The 20,917-nt window shown below is 37.9% G+C and overlaps 1 protein-coding gene across 2 annotated transcripts in view; it reads left to right on the top strand.

Moving 5' to 3' along the window:
- LUZP2 (leucine zipper protein 2) overlaps window positions 1–15,175 on the top strand; it is a 326,231-nt gene extending 311,056 nt beyond the window's left edge. For both annotated transcript variants that reach the window (XM_069804063.1, XM_069804064.1), the window contains exons 12-14: window positions 242–328; window positions 13,771–13,848; window positions 14,529–15,175. In XM_069804063.1, the coding sequence (XP_069660164.1) occupies window positions 242–328; window positions 13,771–13,848; window positions 14,529–14,633 (270 nt within the window). In that variant the 3' untranslated portion in view covers window positions 14,634–15,175. The remainder of the gene's footprint in view (window positions 1–241; window positions 329–13,770; window positions 13,849–14,528) is intronic.
- Window positions 15,176–20,917: the final 5,742 nt, after the last annotated feature.

The raw sequence follows: 20,917 nt of genomic DNA, 5'->3' as shown, positions 1-20,917 counted from the left end.
CTTGATTACTCCTATGGAAGTAATCCTTTACAAGGGAGTGCTTTAATGAGAATGTGTATTAAAACATTCCCTTCATAAAATTTGCTGAAAATGCAGCCTGTAAAGTAGTTAACAGTTTGCAATATCTGACCCATTGATTTTTTTTGTCCTTACCTTGATTTTTCAAATGTGACTTAGATATCTGAAATTTTATCTATAGTAACCTTTTCTTCTCTTCTTTTCTTTTCTTTCCTATGTCCAGCAAAATGCCTCAGCAGAGAAGGAGAACCTTCATGTGGCCTCAAGAAAGGAAGAAAATCAGAGCATCCAGGAGTGCGATTCTCAAGATGTAAGCTTAGCTCACCTAAAAATCAGGGTCTAATCTAGATTGTATGAAAACATTAATGCCTTAGGCGATCATCGATGTGACTTACTTTTCCTAGTCAAACTGGTACGTATATTTTATAAGCCAGCTATGTTCTGCATTAAAGTGCTGAGGAGCAAATGCTCTTCGCTGTCAATCTCTGCAGGTATGCTCTCTGGGTTTCTTTTAAAGGCTACTCAGTAGAACTTGTAGGGTTGTTGCAGGAAGAGCAGGAGTGGAAAAGATGTGATCTGCTGTTTAACCATTTCAAGAACTGGCTTGTTCCTGGTTGAGAAGTTGCTGCATTATAGCGAGAGGCAGAACCTTGTTTACGTGATGTTTCCACTAATAATCAGGCACAGCTGTCACAGATGCTTCATTTGATAAAACAAAACCTTTGGGGAGATGTAAGAGGTGACAGCATAATAGTTGAAAGTATGTAATCTCGTCCACTGCCAGTCTAGGAAAGCCGCAAGCTGTGTTTTTCTTATGACACGTCTGACAGAAACCTAAATCTGCTGCTTTTACTGAGGCAAAACTCTCATTCAAACAGCCTGGTGGGAGCTGTTAACAGAAATCCCAAATGCATGTATTATGGCTGCAATTATAATGATACAAATAAACCAGGAAAAAACAGAAAGAATGAGAGAGACAAAATTTGTTGAGAGAATGTTTTGGCTGCTCTGTAGTCTAAAAAGTATGGTGCTACCTTGACTAATTTGCAGGCGAAATATAGAAGACAGCAGGAAAAAGCCTGTCACAACGGCTCTTGATTGAACTACTGAACACATTGCCTTCCGCCAAACGTAACCAACTCCTGCGGAGGTAACTGGGTAGCTTGCTGGTAGCAAGCATAGCAATGTGAAGAAAAGTTTGGAAAACAACTCTCAGATAATTCAGTATCCAACAAATTGTAAAAATCTGTACATATTATCCATTTATTACAAATATGTTTCTAGTTTTATTGATTATCAATTCTAAGTGAGTTTCCCTCTGCCACGTCCTCTAGAGGGGGGCAGAGACAAGGAGAAATTGTGTATCCAGAAGAAGAGTCCACAATTTGCTGTTGTGCACCTTTCTTAATGTCTAAAGATGAAGGAAACTTCATTTCTTACTAAGAAAAATTGAAAGAGGAGAAGAAAGAATAAGGTGTAAAATTCTAAAGTCAGAGTGAACTCCATTTAGATTATGACTAGAGGTTGGTAACCATCTGGGAAAGTTATGGGAAGTTTGATGGAATATGGGTTACTTTAGGTAGAGGCTGAATTCATTTAGGCTGAATAATTGTGGAAAGAGATTCAAGCAACTTTTTTTTAGAGAAATGAATACATTAAAGCAGGGAGCAAAAAAAAAAAGTTGTTAAAGCATTTCACAAATCAAGAGAGAATTTAATTTCTGTATCAAGTAATGCAACAAAAGATACCTAAAAGACCTACTTTTCCTACTTTTCCATAAAATCAAGTATTTTGATTAGGGTGTGATTGGTGTCTTTTTGTGCTCCTAGCAACTAGTATTTTTAGCCATTTAGTCAGCACGGTATGCTGCTGGGTATGAAAAATTGGTCTGAGAAAGCAGAAGACTCTAGCTGGAGTTAGAAGTCTTGGGCAGTCAAACTATTTTTCAGGATTCAAGTTAAGTTAAAATCTAACCATGTTCCCTGCCTTCATCTAAGTAGCATTATAATGCAAAGAAAAAGAAATTAGGCTATCTATCTAAATTTGAGTGAACGGTTTAAGTTTTATATCCTTTAATCTCTCAATAAGCATATTTTAAGACCAATTCTATATTGTATGGGACATTTCCTATAAACTTTAAATCTTTAAGGTCTGTTAAATCTGTATTTGACAAAACATCCTGTGTGGAGGAAAAATTAGTAAAATTAGAGAAAGCATACCATAGGGGTATTCAAATTCATTGTGCCCTGCTAGATAATGTTCCTTATTGGAAAATTAAGCAGGCAAGAGTTTTATCAGTCTCATCTTGCTTTCAAACATTTTGAAGCTAGAAATTAATTTTCCGACTGAAAAATGGGTATATTACAGAGTAGCCGTAGTTGCATTCTGTTTGCATTCAAAAAAAAAAATCAATCTAGGTTTGACACTAATACACAAAAAGGTGTCTGTGATATTTTTTTGTGCTGTGCTTGCAGTGTTTGTTGACGGGAATGGCTTTGGGAGCCAAGTTACAAAAAAGATTGTTAGGAGAGCCACACCTACAAGCAAGGAAGCCATGAAAAGTCTGGTATTTATCCCAACTAGAAACAGAATCTCCAGTGTAATTAAAAACTTACAGGTACAGGAAGACATGTTTTCTTCACAATAGGTGGGACTTTTAAGGTGTATCTTTTTTTTATTCATTCCCACGTTGAATTGGAAATAAAAATTGTTCAGATTGCTTTTTGTTCATATAAAACCAATCAATTGGTGTGATTCAAGGAGAATTCCAGGAGTTAGTTCTTGTGGAGATAGCTGCAAAGCAACAGCCAGCCAGGAGCTCTTCTGAAGTGCAGCAGCATGGCCTCTGGCCGGCCGGACAAACTCCAACAGTCCGGTCAGTCCTAAAGGTGAAAGAGTAGATCTACGCATATAGCTCAGGTAATACACAATATACATAATGTTTTAGAGAAATACTTATTTTCAAATTGTGGCTGCATTCAAAGTACTGGATTTTCTTGCCAGAGGGACGTTAAACAGTTACTTTCTCAGAGAATTTTCTCCATTTCTATGCTACCATCTCCCCGCTGACCTGTGAAGTTTTATGGGAAATCTGTCCTCCCTCCCAGGATTCCACACTTGAACTTTCGACAACGGCTCATTTGGAGCCTGTCACGGGAGAATAAAACATGCCAGTTTGTCACAATCCCCTGATTTCACTTCAAATACCACACAAACTTCACTTATGAAAATGGGGAAGTTTTTTGGTAAACCCAAGGATTCATTAAAGAAAGGCAGCAAAATTTTCAAAGAGAACCAAAGCATTAAAATATATTTTTCACAACTGTTCCAACTATTTTACAAGTCCAAGGACCTACCTTGACCACTTACTGTCCTGTGGGTTGCTCACAGTGATGAGTGAAGTAATTTTCCTGGTTGTTTAAGTTGAAATTTTTTTTTCTCTCTTACACACACTGTCCATCTGAATGTGGACTGCATGGGACATAATAACAGCGCAGATGATGAGACTGAGCTGGTAACCACTTCCCACATTTTATTATTATTTTTTATATCTTATGTTAACAGATAGGTATTTTTTTAGAGACAAGGAAGAATTCAAATTAGTTTTGAGAAATGAACTAAAAACTGTCTCTTTCCACAATTAACCCTCACATGATGACTTCAGAGATACCACCTTAAATCCTGAAAGAACTAGAAGCAATTTATTTTCCTAAAGGTTCATATTACTTCAATAGTACAAAGCTGAGATTTCTACCTGTGAACACTATCGCTTTGAGAAAATTCCAGACTTGGGAATACATTAGAGTTTTTCTCATAATTTTATCATTATTTGGTTGTGTGTGTTTGTGTGTGTTTTTATCAGAAGTTTTTACAGCTGCTAAACTCCCAATGAGGGAAGTATAGGCTGGATGACAGGTTCTCATGTGCCATTTGTTTAAGAAAAATAAATGAAGGGTGAGGCTGAGATAAAAGACCAGGACCTCAATAAATATGCTTAAAACCAAGCTGTTGCTTAGAACCCTAATATTTCAGCAACGCTTTCTCAGAGCTTTGCAAAGATCTTCCGATTGTCTCTCTGATAAACAAAACGTGATTTATGTTTTGGAAGAACTACTGTGGTAAACACTGGCTAGAGAAGAACATGCAATGTTTTGGTTGTTAAGGCAAAAAATACAGGGAAATAGTTAGTTGTTGGTCTCAACCACTATTTTTTAGTCTGTATGGCTAAGCTGCCCTCTCTCTGTCTCAAATTTGTAATCCTACTGCGATTTCTTCTTTATGGTTTTAAGCATGTTCGTAATGATTAATGTAGTTTACATCGGGATGAATACAAGTGATGATTTGTTTACAAATGGGATACAGGCAGGCCAAATTATATTAGCTGGTTTTGAAATTAGATACTGCTGATACCTTAGTTGTCATGAAATTTGGCATGGGACCTGTAGCAGCCAGAAGTAGGTAGGATATCTTGTAATACATCTTGATTTTTTCAAACCATCTGAGATTTGTCAAAGAAAAAAAAAAAATCTTACCTCCAGTTTTCTCTTAAAAGTTTCCATTACTTAGATTATTATTATTGTTTTATTAGATGAATCCTGTCAATACTATTTTTTCTTAGTCTTGTCCAGAGATGTTTTCCCTATGACTGGCTCCTGAAAGTCTCTGTGCAGAACCGGAGTTCTGCAGAACTCTTTTCCCCGGTATCATTTCCTTTTTCCCTCTTTCCAAAAGTTATTGGGAGATTTTTTTCACTTTTACACCAGAGCGTACTCGGTCCCTTTTTCATATCAAATCATTCTTATGCATGTAACAAGTCATTTAAAACCACGTATTTGGTAGTGCTAAAACATCAAACAATTTGTGAAGTGATTGTTTGTTCTCTGTTCCCATCTTAGATTTCTTGCTCTTTGTCCTTGTAGAGTCTTCTCTGATAAATAAAAGTGATAGTGCTTTTATTTACTGCCTTAATTTCCTGCAGTAAACAAACACTGCATGTTCATTAATCATTCAGTGACAAAGGACACTGAGTATTGGAACAAAACTTGTATATGTTTCTAAGCAACCACAGCATTTTGCTTCATTTTTCTCTATCAGTTTCAACGGCAGAGCTTTGATCGCATTGTACTCTCCCATTGCTTTCCCAATGGAGTAATAAGGGAAAAAAGAAATCATCATTATAACAAAATTTCAACCTGATAAAATTCTTAAAGTGAATTCAGTAATTCGGTCCCCTAAATGAGGACTACGAAGGTCGTAAGAACTTACATAATCTTAGTTTAACCATCCACTCGGTACACTGTGCTCTAAAATAGGAGAAGGATATGAAAAACTGCAGAAGGGTCTTATGAAAAAGTACGTGCACCCTTCGCATACCCCTCACCTTCGCATATCTTTCTTCTAAACAGTGAGGGTGAGATTGAAATACAGATCTGTAATAAATTCATGAGCAAAACTGATAAAACATGTCCTTGAATAAACTGTGGACCTAACTTGGCTAATGACGACTAAGATAGCTGACCTAACCGTGCCATCCTTTTCTCCTGTACCTGGTCTAGTTTCTTCAGAACTAGCTCAGTACTTGTCCGTCGTACTCCACAAACATCCCACATACCTGCTGTAGTGCCTGCTGAAGTCTGTAGTGATGCGAAGGAACGCTGAAGCTGCAATATTTGGTCTACTAAATCTGGTCTACTAAATGCCCTTTAGCAGCAGCGGAATTATTTTCTAATGGTAAAAGCTGAATATAATATCACTTATTTAAACTTCTTGATTTCCTGTCCACTTGTGATAAGTTGGATGATTATTTGAGCAATAAAGCCAGTTCTTATTTGCTGCGTTGATGCAGCGGAATGCCCTTCTAGTTACATTGTTCAGCGGTTTGTGGATCAAATTGCATAGATTAATAGCCAAGGGACATGCTGAACTTGAACTGGCTTTTTGAAAATTCTTTTTAAATGAAGATGCACACTTGGCTGATCCACCTTTATAATTTATACATTTAGCTGTGAACCTCTCCAGCTCCCCTGTATAATTCGCTAGGCGAACTGAATACTGTAACTTCTGAAATGTTCCATACTTTACTGATCAAGCTGCATATTTTGTAACCAGAATTTCATACACAGATACTTTGTTAATCAAACTGCATGCTAAATTGGTAAAGGTGGCACAGTATTTCAAGACATAAGCCCCACCTCCATTCTTCTGTCTTGTTAAATTTCTCGCTTACTGTTCTTGATAGTTTTTTTCCTGTTGTATATACAGAAAGTATTGCTTAAGGCAAAATGCACTCGTATGAAAATTTTATTTTACAAACACAAATAGATCGTTAATGTGTTTCTTAAAGTTTATGTAGAGCAAGTGACAAGCATTCAACATCACTCAACAGAAGAAACTATGCAATTTGAAGAGAGTTAATAACAGTAAAACCAGTGAAACGGCATAGCCAACTATCAAACACACTTGAATATAATTTTCCAGAATTTCTTTTTCCTGAAGCCTTTTCCTTGGGAAAGGTTTAGCTTTCCCTACTTGGAATTCTGCCTGCTGTGTGCTAGAGCTTTTAAAGCTGAGTGTTCAAACATTAGATCCTTCTTGATGTTTTATGATAAAAATATAGCATATGTAATTTAATTAATATAATGTTTGTCTTACAAATGTGCCCATAATTACAAAATATATGGCAGACATACTGGAAATACCAGTCAGAACAACCTAATGGCAAGGTAAAGAATGCTTCCACACAAAAAATACAGAGTTTATTCTGTAAAATGAATTCATTCATGGGTGAAAATCTGGGATCTGTCACTGATGGTTAGATACAGCACATGAAATTATTATAATTTTTATTAAAATAAGGAAATATTAGGGAAGAGGGGAAAAAAGAGAAGGCAAGAGACTAAGCTTCAGAGAAATGCATCTTTCTGTCTTGTTTGACTGCTCTGAGCCACAAAACTACTTGAAGAACTAGTCATCGTTTACTTAATAACCATGTACCTGGATGATTACTGGCTGCAATTGTAAGTATTGAAGGTTTGCTTCCTGAAGCTAGAAAACAGGAGGTTGATTGTGTGGGCACATGTTAATGAAGCTAGGATGAAATGTACTTGATCGAGAAGTCCTTGGGAACTGCAGAAAATATCAATAGCAGAATCTCTCCTCATCTCTGATGAACCTATAAATGTGACAGTTGCAGTTAAAGCTTTAATGAATGTTAAGCTTAGCTGGGTGAGGAAAACAAGGGAATGGTCCCAATACTCTTTCCAATCCGGTGAGGTAAGCAGTTTGTGGCCAATGAATAAAGTAAATACGATTTGAATCTCCAAACCATCAGTTTAAAGTATAACGAGAAATTGGAGAATTGAGAATTTAGCGTAAAAATGCATTTAGCTTGCATTTTGTTTTCAACGCCTGTACACCACATGGGGATTTTGTGAAATATTTGGAATGCGGTAGTGTATTGATAGAGGGAACACGAGGGCTGTGCTTCTGAATGCGACCCGGAGTTAGTCTACCATCCCCGTTCCCTTTGAAACTGCTACCCTCAACGTCCTTAAAGGAATGCAGAAGAAAGCACAGAACATAGTTAAGGATAAAGTGCCTGGTTTGTTCTAAATGCCAGTGGCAGAAAATAGACTTTGGTAATGAAGTTAGAACTTTAGGATGTTGTTAGCTTTTTTGCTGTCAGTTTCATTAAATGCAAAACAGTACGCTGAAGTATTTTTAGCAAGATCTTGCATGAAAAGACATCTTTTCACCATGCTAACAGTAATTTGCACTGGTTTTAATGTTGCACTATTTTGCTCATCAATACGTTTCAGGTAGACCAAACCATGCATGTAGAATTACCTTCTCCTTACTTTACAGCTTCCCAGGTATTTAGTCTTGTCCATCTCTGCCGTGTCCTCTGCCTTTTGATCTGCATTCTTTATTCACATGTCACTACAGGCACAAATAAGAAAATATAACCAATGTTGTTATGTTGTATTGTTATGTTGACCCTAGAGCCACGTACTATGCTTCTAGATGTCTGGGAAGACATTAGCTAAAGGACAAAGGGCAGCCATCTGGATACGGTGTCTTCATTTTCCCCAGGGTGTTAGAAATATTTCTATTTTTTAAAAATTTTCAGTATGTAGCTTGAAAGCCCGGATGAACTTCTCTAGAAGCACTAAGAAGGGGGACAGGCAAGAAATGGTTTCATATTTATTCCAAACTTTAAATTATTACACTGAGGTTGAGATGTGAGACTGCGTTGCCTGCTGAGTTACCTGGGACTTGTTCAGATGGTGACAGAACAGTAGTGCCTGTTCCCTGCCCTCCCGTGAAGCCAGCGCAGATCTAAAACTTACCTGTGACCAATAGAGATTATGTGCAGACAAAACTCTTTCATCTTCTGTGCAACGTTCCCACTCCTCTCCATACAGCTTTCCGCACAGCAGCGGGGGAGACAGTCCGTACTGTGAAATGTTGTGTTACACTTGGCATGAAAACCACAGCATCCTTGAAGTATTGCTGACAAGATTTTTAAATACAACCTCCTTTGTTATGATCGTACAAGAGGAGTCAATGGTGTTGCATTAAACTAACAAGACTGCCTTGAGGCCTTTTTTTTTTTTTCTGGGACTTACTGCCTTTCATTTTTTTTTAACTTCTGAACATTGTTTCTACTTGGATGTTTTTAGTCTTCTCTTACAGTCTTAGCGTTTTATCAGCTTTCCTAGTAATAATCTTTCTAAAAAATATTAATTCTTTGGAAGAATAGCAATTGATCTTCTCTGACAGAAATGGGGAAAGTTGCTTTTTGCCCAGGTGTGTGTATCTCTGTACAAGCGTACGTTGAGGGGGGAATCGTTTTGTGCCATGCTTCGTCCTCCTTGGCGGTGCAAGGAGTGAAGACAGCGAGTTACGAGGGATAAGGGTGCGTTCCCCTCTATTCCATGGTGTTAGACGGTTTGCGCATTGGAAACGTAACTGTCCTGCACAGAGGTTTTCGGAGTCGGCATCTTCCCAGTCTTCTCCTCTTCCTCACCCTCCCGCTTCCAAACAGGGCTGCTGGAGCGCCTGCTCTTGCGGGACAAACACCCAGGTACAAGTTTGCCCTCGCGTTCCTGATACGCTGAAATCTCGATTCAAAACTTGGAAAAATCCCAGTATCTCTTCCAGCAGGCACTTCTAAAATCTCATCTTCATAAAACAGAAAAACCATGCTGACAGTGTTTCAACCCATTTGTTTTCCAAAAGCAATTATTTTTGCTTTTCGCTAGTTTCCACCACGTCAAGCTATCATTCTGTATTTTTGTAATTAGCGTACCTCTCACAGGAGTGAATCTGACAAAGAGACACTCGCTCAGAAGAGCAAACAAAACATTCTTACCACCACTTGGCACAGAGGGAACTTGCAAAAAAAAAAAAAAAAAAAAGTGTAATATTTGGCTTTTTTGCCTGCATGTCACTCATGGCTGTGAAAGTTATTCTAGTGCATTGGTTTTATATCTCCCCATTTATCTGAGGTGGTCTTTAGCTGAGGGGAAGGGAGGGGGTGTATGTTTGTATATTTATGTGTTTATATATACATATACCTGCACATAAATAGAGAAGCACATAAATATTTATACAGGTGTGTATATATATAGGCATGTGTTTGTATATATGCGTGAGGGTGTATATGGATGGGATTCGGTTTAGGTTGTGTCAAACCCAGTTTATAGTTATAGCAGGAGTCGCTCTTTGTATTGGGTCTGCGTGGCAAGATTTTGGTAGCGGGGGGGATTACAAGGGTGGCTTCTGTGAGAAGCTGCTGGAAGCTTCCCCCATGTCCGACGGAGCCAATGCCAGCCGGCTCCAAGACGGACCTGCCGCTGGCCGAGGCCGACACCATCAGCAATAGTTGTAGTGCCTCTGGGAGCACAGATTTAAGAAGGGGGAGAAAAAAACCCTGAGCAACAGAAACTGCAGCTGAAGAGAGGAGTGAGAATATGTGAGAGAACCAACCCTGCAGACGCCCAGGTTAGTGCAGAAGGAGGGGAGGAGATGCTCCAGGCGCCAGAGCAGAGATTCCCCTGCAGCCCCTGGGGAAGACTATGGTGAGGCAGGCTGTCCCCCCGCAGCCCAGGGAGGTCCACGGGGGAGCAGATCTCCACCTGCAGCCCGGGGAGGACCCCACGCCGGAGCAGGGGGATGCCTGAAGGAGGCTGCGACCCCGTGGGAACCCTGCGCTGGAGCAGGCTCCTGGCAAGACCTGCGGCCCCGTGGAGAGAGGAGCCCAGGCTGGAGCAGGTTTTCTGGCAGGACTGGTGACCCGCGGGGGACCCACGCTGGAGCAGGCTGTGCCTGAGGGACTGCAGCCCGTGGGAAGGGACCCAAGCTGGAGCAGTTTGTGAAGAACTGCAGCCTGTGGGAAGGACTCACGATGGAGAAGTTTGTGGAGGACTGTCTCCCGTGGGAGGGACCCCACGCTGGAGCAGGGAAGAGTGTGAGGAGTCCTGCCCCTGAGGAGGAAGGAGCGGCAGAAATAATGTGTGATGAACTGACCCCAACCCCCATTCCCCGTCCCCCTGTGCTGCTGCGGGGGTAGGTGGAGAATCCAGGAGTGAAGTTGTGTCTGGGAAGAAGGGAGGGGTGGAGGGAAGGTGTTTTGAGATTTGGTTTCGTTTCTTATTACCCTACTCTGGTTGATTGGTAATACATTTAAGTTAATTTTCCCCAAGTTGAGTGTGTTTTTTCCATGTCGGTAATTGGTTGAGTGATCTCTCCCTGTTCTCATCTCGACCCACGAGCCTTTCATTACATTTTCTCTCCCCTGTCCAGCTGAGGTGGGGAGTGAGTGAGCGGCTGCGTGGTGCTCAGTTGCTGGCTGGGGTTTAACCACGACACTGTTATCCCCATCTGTCTCAGCTTTAAGAACTGAACTGACTTAAAGCCGAGAGCCAGTGGATGTATACAGCTCATCCGTAGTGGCTGGTTACAACTCTGGCTATTGAGCTGCTGTTAACTGATGGCATATTGAAAGTCATCGCTGTTGTTCGATCTGTAATTTATTTGTTAATGATATACAAGTTTTCACTGGGACAAGGAATCAATAATGAATGTTTTATGTTTTAACAACATAAAGACATAGGAGTTGCTTGTTCAGAAAAATGTCCCATTCTACTATTTTTCTCCAACAGTGATCCATATGGTGTGTTACTAAAAAGAAAACAACTGTGAGTGAACAAATATGAAATACTACAGACATAAATCTTCATTGCTGTTTTCCTACCAAGATGGCCTTTGTTATCTGGTCTGTGAAAAGAGTATGAAAGATTAGTCACTGATAAAGCATTTTTATATCATTAGCTTTTATTTTCTGTAAGGCAAACTTATTTTTTCTTTTATATATGTCTTAAATGTTGACATATATTTTTAATTTCAATTAATACTTTTGGATTCCTATCTCCTATGTATTGTCTTGGTGAAATAGATTATCTGAATATTTTTTAATGTGGACAGTTAGAGTAAATTATGGATTTGTAAATGCTCTTATATTTCATTAGCATTATTTCTGTCCTCTTCATTACACAACCTGCAAGGCTGTTCCTCTTTTGACCTGTAACATCTTTTGTCCTCAAGCTGCTCACCTAGAAGTCTCTGAAACCCTCAAATTTTTCTAAATATGACTAAGCTGAAAACATTTTTTTAATCTGGCTCACTAGTAAATATATTAAACACAAGTCCTGCCAGGACCACATTTTTAAGCTTTTGAAGTATTAAAATTTTATTAAAAATTCCTACTCTTTGTCATCTCACTCTTTAGGATTTATCTAGAATGTAAACCACCTCTTGTTATTTGATTTTTTTCATAAAAGGAGGAGTAGGTGCTTTATCAATAGATTTATTTTTTTAATCAATAGTACCCTGATTATTCCCTATAATGTAATATTAATCCAACTTTTATTAGCTATTGTGTATAGTGGGAAAAATTTGAAAAAGAGTCCCCACCGTCAATCACTTCAAATGCACCATCTCAGAGGCTTAATTCAGTAGCTTAAACATGACTAAAGCCCCCCTGAAGTACTATAAAATCCTTGGCAGTACCACCGTCTCTCTAGAAGCTTTCAGGAGGGAGGCAGCCATCTCCTCTCCAAGTAGTTTTCTTAATAACGTGTTTCATTTTCGTATTCACACCTGTTCATAGATCAACTTTGTTACAGGCATGGGACTGTCAGAATTTCTCGAGTGCAAAACCTTAATGGATTTTCATCCCCCTTGTCAATCTCTTACTTTTTAATTAACTCCAATCCAATGTTATTTCTACTGAATGGATATTTATAAAATTTCTTGACATTTAATTTTCATATTAGGGTGTTTATTTTCAGTGTTCTCTGCTCAGTGAGGTAATTTTTGTTGTGTCGTGATTTTAGCTGCAATAGGGTGAATTCAGGTTTACTTTCTGTTTTCTTAAGAAAGTCTGTCAAAAAAAAAAAAATGCCTCAAAGCATAACATTTAAAGATCTTTTGTTTTTCTTCACGATTCCTTTGCTGTCCTTGACACAAATAGCTTACTCTGTCCTAGACCAATGTTAATAACTGTAAAATAAAAATAAAAAAAAAAAAAGTTGCAGAAATGCCAGCAAACCCTGTAGTGGATATTATTGGGACTTTCTTGTTGAAGGTATGATTGCATTCATATTCCTATGAGCAAAGCTCATGTCCATATACAAACTATTTTTTCACCTTTTTTTCATTAATATGTTGGATCATGTCTAATGTGTAAAAAATAGTCTATTTAGGCTTGATTTAGCTTCAAAATTCTTGAAGGGCTTATGCTAAACAGGAAATATTTCAGAGGAAGTGTTACGTTAAAATTTAAAGTAAACAAAATTACTGTTATGTTGGAAAGAGTCTTAATGACTTTAAAAAAGCCCTCATTTATTTTCCCTCCATTTAAATGTATCAGTTTTAATAGCAAAACAAGTAGAGAAATTCCAATGTGAACACATTTTAAAGTAATGACCAAAGATTATCAATATTTTACTATATTTCACATTTTATTTTCTTCACCTATGGCATCATTAATCCCACTCCTGAAGGGACTTTAATTAAATTACAGCAGAAATTTCAGTGCTGAGTAAATCTCTACTTAAGACTCGTAACACGAGATCTCTTTGGTTCAAAAATGTACTGTGTAATTAATTTTATTTATGCTGTTCGACTCTGTTTTCTGTGATATTAAAAAGCATATTGGCAAAGAAAATGACATTATTGCTGGAATAAAATAAGAGTGATGAATCTAACAAGCTTTTCTGTACCTTGAGAGTCATCTGACTTCCCCATTCAGGGAATTATTATACATATCCCCACTCAGGGATCATTATACCTAAGAGGTCTAGCAGTTTAGACAAGAGAATAGTAATAGAGAAGTCCTAACTAATGCTAGTTTTCAGCTGTTTGTTACTATTTCCTCACCCATCACAGGCAATTATAATTACTTATCGGTTCTGTGGGACCACTGTAGCAATAAGCATCACTATTTGTGATGAGATTTAAAAATGAGGAAAAAAAAACAGGTAAGGGTTAAGTTGTTAAACTTGCAGCCGCATTAGACTGTTATAGGGACGATGGGAGTAAGGGATTTGCCTAGCTATGAAAATTTTGTTTTGCTCCATTTCATTTACTAGGCTAAAAAAAAACCACTGTTTTTTTTTTTTTTTTTTTAAACCATGAATATTTTAGGAAAAAATATGAAGTAGTTATCTCTGACATTTGTATTGACAGGTTGGCAAGACATGTTTGGGGAATCGCAATAATTCAACATCTCGTTTGAAGACAGCAGAAACAGATACAAGCTTTCAGGTATTCTGTTTCTGAGAAATTCTCGGCTTTTTATTAAATGGTCTTGTAAAGCATGCAATTACTTGAAGTATATTTATGCTTTCCACGCTAACGCTTTTGAGACAGACCTGCTTTCTCAGTTCAGACTTTGACTGTACCTAATTGCGATTCATCTGTTCAAAATGGTTTCTGGTTGGTAACAACTTGCAAACCTATTTAATACCTGAAGAACTGGACTAGCCTAGTAGTCAAATGATTTGATTTGATAACATGATGTCCATAGCCCTGGGAATAGGAGAAGGGAGAAATTTCCAAAATTATTATATATCTGCAATGATGTGAAGCTGTATTCAGCCATGGTACCAATGGAACAGTCTTAAGCAAGTTGTACACCTGAGCTCTTCATTTGATAGACCAAGAGAAAAAGCTAAAAATCACCACGATTATAAAGCAGCATCAGACTTGTATGGTTTTGCACTGTCAAAGATTGTTCAATAGGTTTCCTTTAGCAGAGATCAGGATCCTTTTCTAGACGCAGTTGACAAATATCGTATTCTGTTGTAGTAGTTTAAAAGTGGTACATCAGTTTAACAGAAACACAGCTCTGTGAGCACTACTTTTAACACACTTTTCAATTTGCTTATGTATGTGCATATTGTGTATGCAATGCTTACACTGATGCTATTTTTCACCTTCAGCAGAAGTTGCACAGCCCTCCGTGGACTAAACCTGAAGATAAAAAATCACCTGAAAGAAATGAGAAAAAAATTGAAGAGTCTGTTAGTACAAAAGAAAAAAAACTCTAAGCACTACTAATCTACACTAAAAATGCCCATCACTTGCTTCCATCTTCATATTCTTTTTAGTCCAGAGGCATGAAATGTACCGGGTTTCTAAAGCATGCATTTTTCACTATTTTATGAATGTTTGTAAATTAGTCTAGAATAGACCAATTAGTACCTTCCAGCAATAATCCAAAATGGATGTTTGAAGAAATGCTTTGTAATACAGTCCGGTTTTTGAACTCTTGTTCAACTGGGTCAGTAATTGCATACTATATATTAGTTTCTTCGTAAACAACAGCCATTCTCAAGCATTTTCTCAGTCTGTTCTATTTCATGTACCTTTATGGCAGATTAGGTTATAAATCAAATTAAGAATTAAGGGGCAGCTAATGTGGGGGGAAAAAAAATATCTGTGTAAACATAGTTGAAGTACAATACAACTCATAAAAGCAACTGTAAAAATGGAACAGTGGGGGTCCATGTATACTTACCTTTCAGTAACACCATTTCAGATCTGCTTACTTAAACAATAAAAGCTGTTTGTTTGGTTGTTTTTTTTCTAACTGCTATCACAACTAGTCCATTTTTGAGCACTGATGTGTTGACAGAAATGCAGAGTTAAAGGGATGGAGATAGAGTCATGGCTTTTAGGATCCAAGCAAAAATTTTTGCAGGTAGAACCGAGTTAAAATTTTACAGCTTTGAGTACTAGTCATGGGAAGTCAATTCCATCCCTCACATTTGTGCTGATCTGCACAGGATAAATATACTTTAAATGGTAAAACCCCATTTTGTCCACTACAGGTGGCCCTTGGTCGCTCCAGCAGAGAGAAGTTTTTTGGTTGGGGTGAGCTCTGTGACTCCTCAGTTCTTCCGGTTTCTCATGGGTCACATACCTTATGATGAGAAAGCAGAAACGAAGGGGAAAGAAGGAAGAGCAAGTGCTTTTGCTTCTTTGTATGTATGTCATTATTGGTCTAATTTAGGAATTCATATGCCTCATCTTGTTGAGACGCAGATTGTTCAAGAACTAGTGCCTTAGGAACAGTTAATTGCCCACTGCAATGCTTTTTTGTTTTCCTCTTGCAATGAAGTCTTTTAAGCAGTTGTAACTTGTAAACTCCCACCTTCCTCTTACTACACACAGCAGCACATTACAACTTTTAGTAGATTGAAAGTAGTTTACTTGTATTAGTTTGCTTTTCCTTGCTTTTGAATCAGTTTAAAAAGCAGATAGACAAATCTTTTATTTCATTTAGTGGTGCACTCTGCTTCAGTTTCCCCTTTTAAGGGTTTACCTATCCTTCAAGAGTCTCATCCAACAGCTGTCCGTTCCTTGCTGGTGTGAATAATATTTCACCCTGATGTGTTGTATATGCTCCTCTACTCAAAGGTAGATATTTCAGAATGGTAGGTAGATATTTCAGAATGGAGAAATTACAACAATTTTAAAAAGAAAAGAAACTCATGAGCTGACCAAATGATGGCAAAGTACTGCTCAACAAAGTCGCGCTACTATCAAAGAAAAGATTATCCATGTTAAGTGTCAAAAGAAGTGAAATCCTGGCCACAAAATCAGAAATCAGAAAGGATCGCTTCTGATCCTAAAATCATTCATCATCAAACCGCACCTATCAAATACCATATGCGTTTGTTTCAGGCAAATGTGGGCCACATAGCAGACACCTGCTGCATTTCAGTTCTAGCCACAGCAAACCTGGCTGAAGACAGTCTGCTGTATTTCAAAATTTTCAGAGCAAGAGACTTGTGATCCTGTCATATCTGCACCTGGCGCTAATTTCTAGTTATGTCAAAACCAACATTTCTTTGCGTATGACACACCTTAACTGAAATATCTAAGGTATGGGCTGAAAATGTCACTGAAACTGTTTCAGTCATTTGTCTAGAAAGGACATGGGTCTTCATGTACGCGTCCCAGAGGAATGAGGTAAGCTGTCCTGCCTGGCATTCGGTTCACCTTTCCGAAGAATTCAGCAGTGCTGACAGCATATCTACTCTTGTTATAACTGCTTATTACTGCTGTGTCAAGGGATGGCTTGGGGTTGGTGTCAGCAACGTAAAAAACCTGTACCTTATCGCTCACCAACAATCTAGCTTTTGTTTATTTATTTATTTATCTATTTACCTATTTATTTATTTATTTTAACATACATGAAACCTGTGAATGGGTGAGCAGCCCTCTGCTTTCTGGGAATGTGCATCATGTAATTGACATTTCACCACCAGATAATTAATGTAATAAATTTGTTTACCATCAGAAAAACAACACAAAGTATTGGGGTGGGTGGGGTGTTGTAAGGTTACTTTCTGTTTTGTTTCCCAAAGGTTTATTTTTAAGAAGCTTTCCTCTAGCTGGGGGATCGTGATCTGGGGTATGTTTGCATGCATGTATGCTTTCACTTTCGTACGTCCCTTTTCCTAGGTGACGGTGAAGATCAGGTGATATTGAACTGAGCAAAGCTATGTTGGTGGGGAGAATTAATCCTCTTGCTTTGATTAAAGCTGTAGAAATGAGTTATGTCTAGTCAGAGGATTACTTGACTACCTTCAGATGGGACATTGACTGCCACTCGTTTTCAGTGTGATAACAGCTTGACTTCTTGAAGATGATGACTGGGGGAATCCCTGCTTATCTTCATACCTACTATTTTTAGAATAATCCACATAATGATACAGAATGAAGAAAAATAATGATGGATAAATTAATCTTTTATCTGTATATGGTGTAGGTATATCTGATCTATTTTGTAGGTATGGCTTAACAAATCTTGCTAATCTGAAGATTCTACTCTTTTATCGAGAGGCTGGTACAGGTCTAGAGTGAAATCTATCCTTCTTGGTTGTATCTCAGAGAAGTGCAGTTCAAAACCATATTAACATCTTCTCAGTTTGAGAGAAAACTTCTTTTCAATTTATACCTGGAAAAAAAAAGAAATCTTTTAGGGAGGACATTGGACTGTATAAGAGTTTGTGTGGTAAAAGTCAAGGATTTTGAAAAGAAAGAAAGAAAAAAAAAAAAAAACAAAAACTACCCACCCTCAATAATGCTTCCAAGCATTAACATTGCTTGTCACTAGCGAAGCTGTTTGTATTTTCCCCTCAGTGGATCAATAACCATTCTTTCATTCCAGCCGTGAGAGTGAGTAGTTTCACATCCCAGCGCTGGGATGAAGCTAAACAGACCTTGATATTTCCTCTGATTTGTAGTTACTCAACTTTATAAAGAACATGGCCATAAAGGAACTCCAGTTTATACAATCGAAGTCACAGTCGCACTTACTTGGTCTCTCTAGAATACTCTAAACCCCTTTTATGACCAGGTTCAGAGAGAACCACGTCTCTGGGTTTGTTTCCCTGTGCGGCCTCGTCATACCACAGGGCAGCACATCTTCAGAAAATGTTTTGTAATTCCGTGCAGTCGCCTGGCAACCAGGTCATGGACCATATCCTTCTCTCTGCGATTAAGGATTACACACAAGGAGGCAGACCGCTGCTCTATTAAGTATTCTGAAGTTTAGCAGTTACAAGCAATTTAATTTCCAGTTTAAGAGCAGGCCAAACATATTCTGTTTTGTAAGAGGATGAGACGGATTTTAGATTGTTTCAAGTTGTAAACTTCTGTTCCAATTTTCCTTTTGTGTAATAGACTTCTCTGAATTAAGCTCTCTTTATCCACCCGTATCTATGTGCATATGTATTTGTAAGCATACGTGCATATTATATATATGTATATACATAAATTTACATGTAAATATGCATATACCTATATGAGTGCGTATGTAGATTAAAAATTCTGAAGTGAGATTTCATCCATGGTCAGATTTTACTTTGCATTAGAAAATTTGTAACTAAGAGGAGTTCACTTTACCAAAATGACGAAGATCAAGGCAATGCCTATTTACAAAAATAGAACACTGTGTTCCTCTGATTTTCTTGTTGAAAAGCTATAAAAATGCCTAAGCCTATTTGTGTTTAAAATGGGTCATTTTCTGCAGTAGAACATGGCAGATCATTGTGCTTGAGTTAATTTTATTAGTTTGATTTCTGTTTTAATCATCAGGATGCATAAAAATAAGTCTTGGTGCTTCCCTGCTTATAAGTTAAGAGAATGAATCCAGCCCACTGTTGACCTTTCACACTGAATTTTATATACATAGGGTGTTTTTCATTCAGTTATATGATAACCTGTGAAGTTTGTATTTGTTTTTTTTTTTCCAAAATAATGGGCTATAAAACCCAAAAATTACAGTGGCAGTCCAGTTCAGATGCATATGTTACAAAGTGGTCAGAAGGACTGACTTTTCCATTTAAAGTCTTTCAATATGAACATTTAATAATAGCTAGAAATACCTATTGTGTTTGTATGTCTTCTACTTTAAGCATTTTGAGCATTCCTTTTTCTATATATGTTGACAAAGGTGTCTGTAAGAAAAATTCCCATTTTTGGCTCCACTTAAAAATGCAAGAGAAAACAGTTTCGTGATGAGAATAGATAGCAAAGACTGCATTTGCAATCCTACTTGGTAGTTGCCATTTAATTTTACTTCTAGTGTTTCTTTTTAAAGTTGACCAAGCAGTCAACTGCAGCTGGCACACTTGTGATTAAATATGTATTAAAATGCACTGCTATGCAAGAACTATCGATTGATTCAAATGAACAGTTAAAAAAAACCCAAAACCAAAAACAAAACCAAAAAAACCAAAACAAAACCAAAAAACTTAATTATTAGTCATACCCAGATACCACCAACTTGTTCTTCCAAAATATTCTTAAAGGTGCTGTGAATCAAGAATATACAAATTAATGATCTGTAAAAAGAGCTTGATTCTACTGTGATATTTTAGTAGATAATTTTTTGCCTTAATTCAAGCCATGAAACAACTCACACCTAAAGTAAATCACATATGTAAGTTATCAGACCAACAAAACTTTCCTGACCATCACTAACTGTGCTCTGTAATGGAAAATATTGTTCCTTAAATATCTGTAAGTTATTTTCAAGTACAATAATATTAGAGATTTACTTCAATGCTTTCACCTTGATCTGCACAGTGAAACAATAGTGTCCCAAACTTCTTTATACACTGATTTAGAAAAGTAAGAAAGATAATGAGAATTTTATTTTTCCACAGCACGTTCAACCTTGTACTACAGCAATGAGGTAGTGATCTCTTCGTACTTTATCATGATTAATAGTTCAATTTTATAGATTCGCATACTGTAATTAACACTAATTGCAAGAGATTAGAGTTATGTATTGGTACCTAGTGACCAAGCTATGTGGAACCAAATGAAAGTAAACAAAAGTGACTGTTCATTTGAAATCATTGTCAGAAATGGATGTAGGGGTTGGGTGGGGGGGTTGGGGGGAAGCCTTCTGGTTATTTACTTCGCAGACATTTGGAAGAAACCATGGAAAAAAACCAGCAGTTCAGTCTCTATTTAGGTACGTACATAAACTGTGGGTGCTAGCATGCTTAAGATGTATCTGCCCGCACCCTTGCCTTAATAGTACAGCCAAAAATCTAGGGCTTGTTACCCATGGTCAACAAGTAGCTTTTTAAATACAGAAAATCACAGCCCCTGAATAAGATGCAATGAGAAGGAGTTTGAAAACAAGGCTGTTTGCTGCTGCTGTGTCTTCTCCTTTGCATTTGTCCTCAGCCCATCACTTTTCCATCAATACGTGGGCGGCATGGAAATCTGGACAGCCATCCTCTGCAGCTTACCCAGAAAAGCCTTTTCTCATCCATAAACCATGCTGTGGGCTGCTCCCTGTGCGTTGCAGAGGCTTTTCTTTGGGTGCCTTGCTCACTAGCTTACTTTTCCTTCTCTTGCTTTCCCCCAGCTGGCACTAGTGAAGCTTCTCCAAGCTCCCTTTTCCTCTAGGAAAATGAAGGCACCCTTTATTTCAATAAATTGTTTTAACTCTCCGTAATCTACGGGAGCATTGCAAATGGTGAACACAGGCAAAATCCACATTGGTGGGCTTTGATCCCACCGGCAACAGATTTCAAAGTGTAAATTTTCCAGTCTTGCAAACGTGGCACAAAAAACCCCCAACAGCATATTTGTGACAAAATGTATTTCCTTGACATGTTTCCAGTCATTACTGAAGTATATAACAGAAAGGTCATTAGGATTTTTTTATTATTTTTAAGCCGGGGGCAGGGAAGAAAAAAGGTCTGTTTTCCCTGAGCTTACATTGGACATGAGTTAAATTGTTTTGGCAGAAAATAAAGGAAAGGTTGTACCTGGGGTAGAAGTCCAAAATGGAAATATC

This window comes from Haliaeetus albicilla, chromosome 16 (assembly GCF_947461875.1).
Source record: "Haliaeetus albicilla chromosome 16, bHalAlb1.1, whole genome shotgun sequence".
In the NCBI taxonomy this organism is placed as follows: domain Eukaryota; kingdom Metazoa; phylum Chordata; class Aves; order Accipitriformes; family Accipitridae; genus Haliaeetus; species Haliaeetus albicilla.
This window is presented reverse-complemented; position numbering and strand designations above follow the sequence as displayed.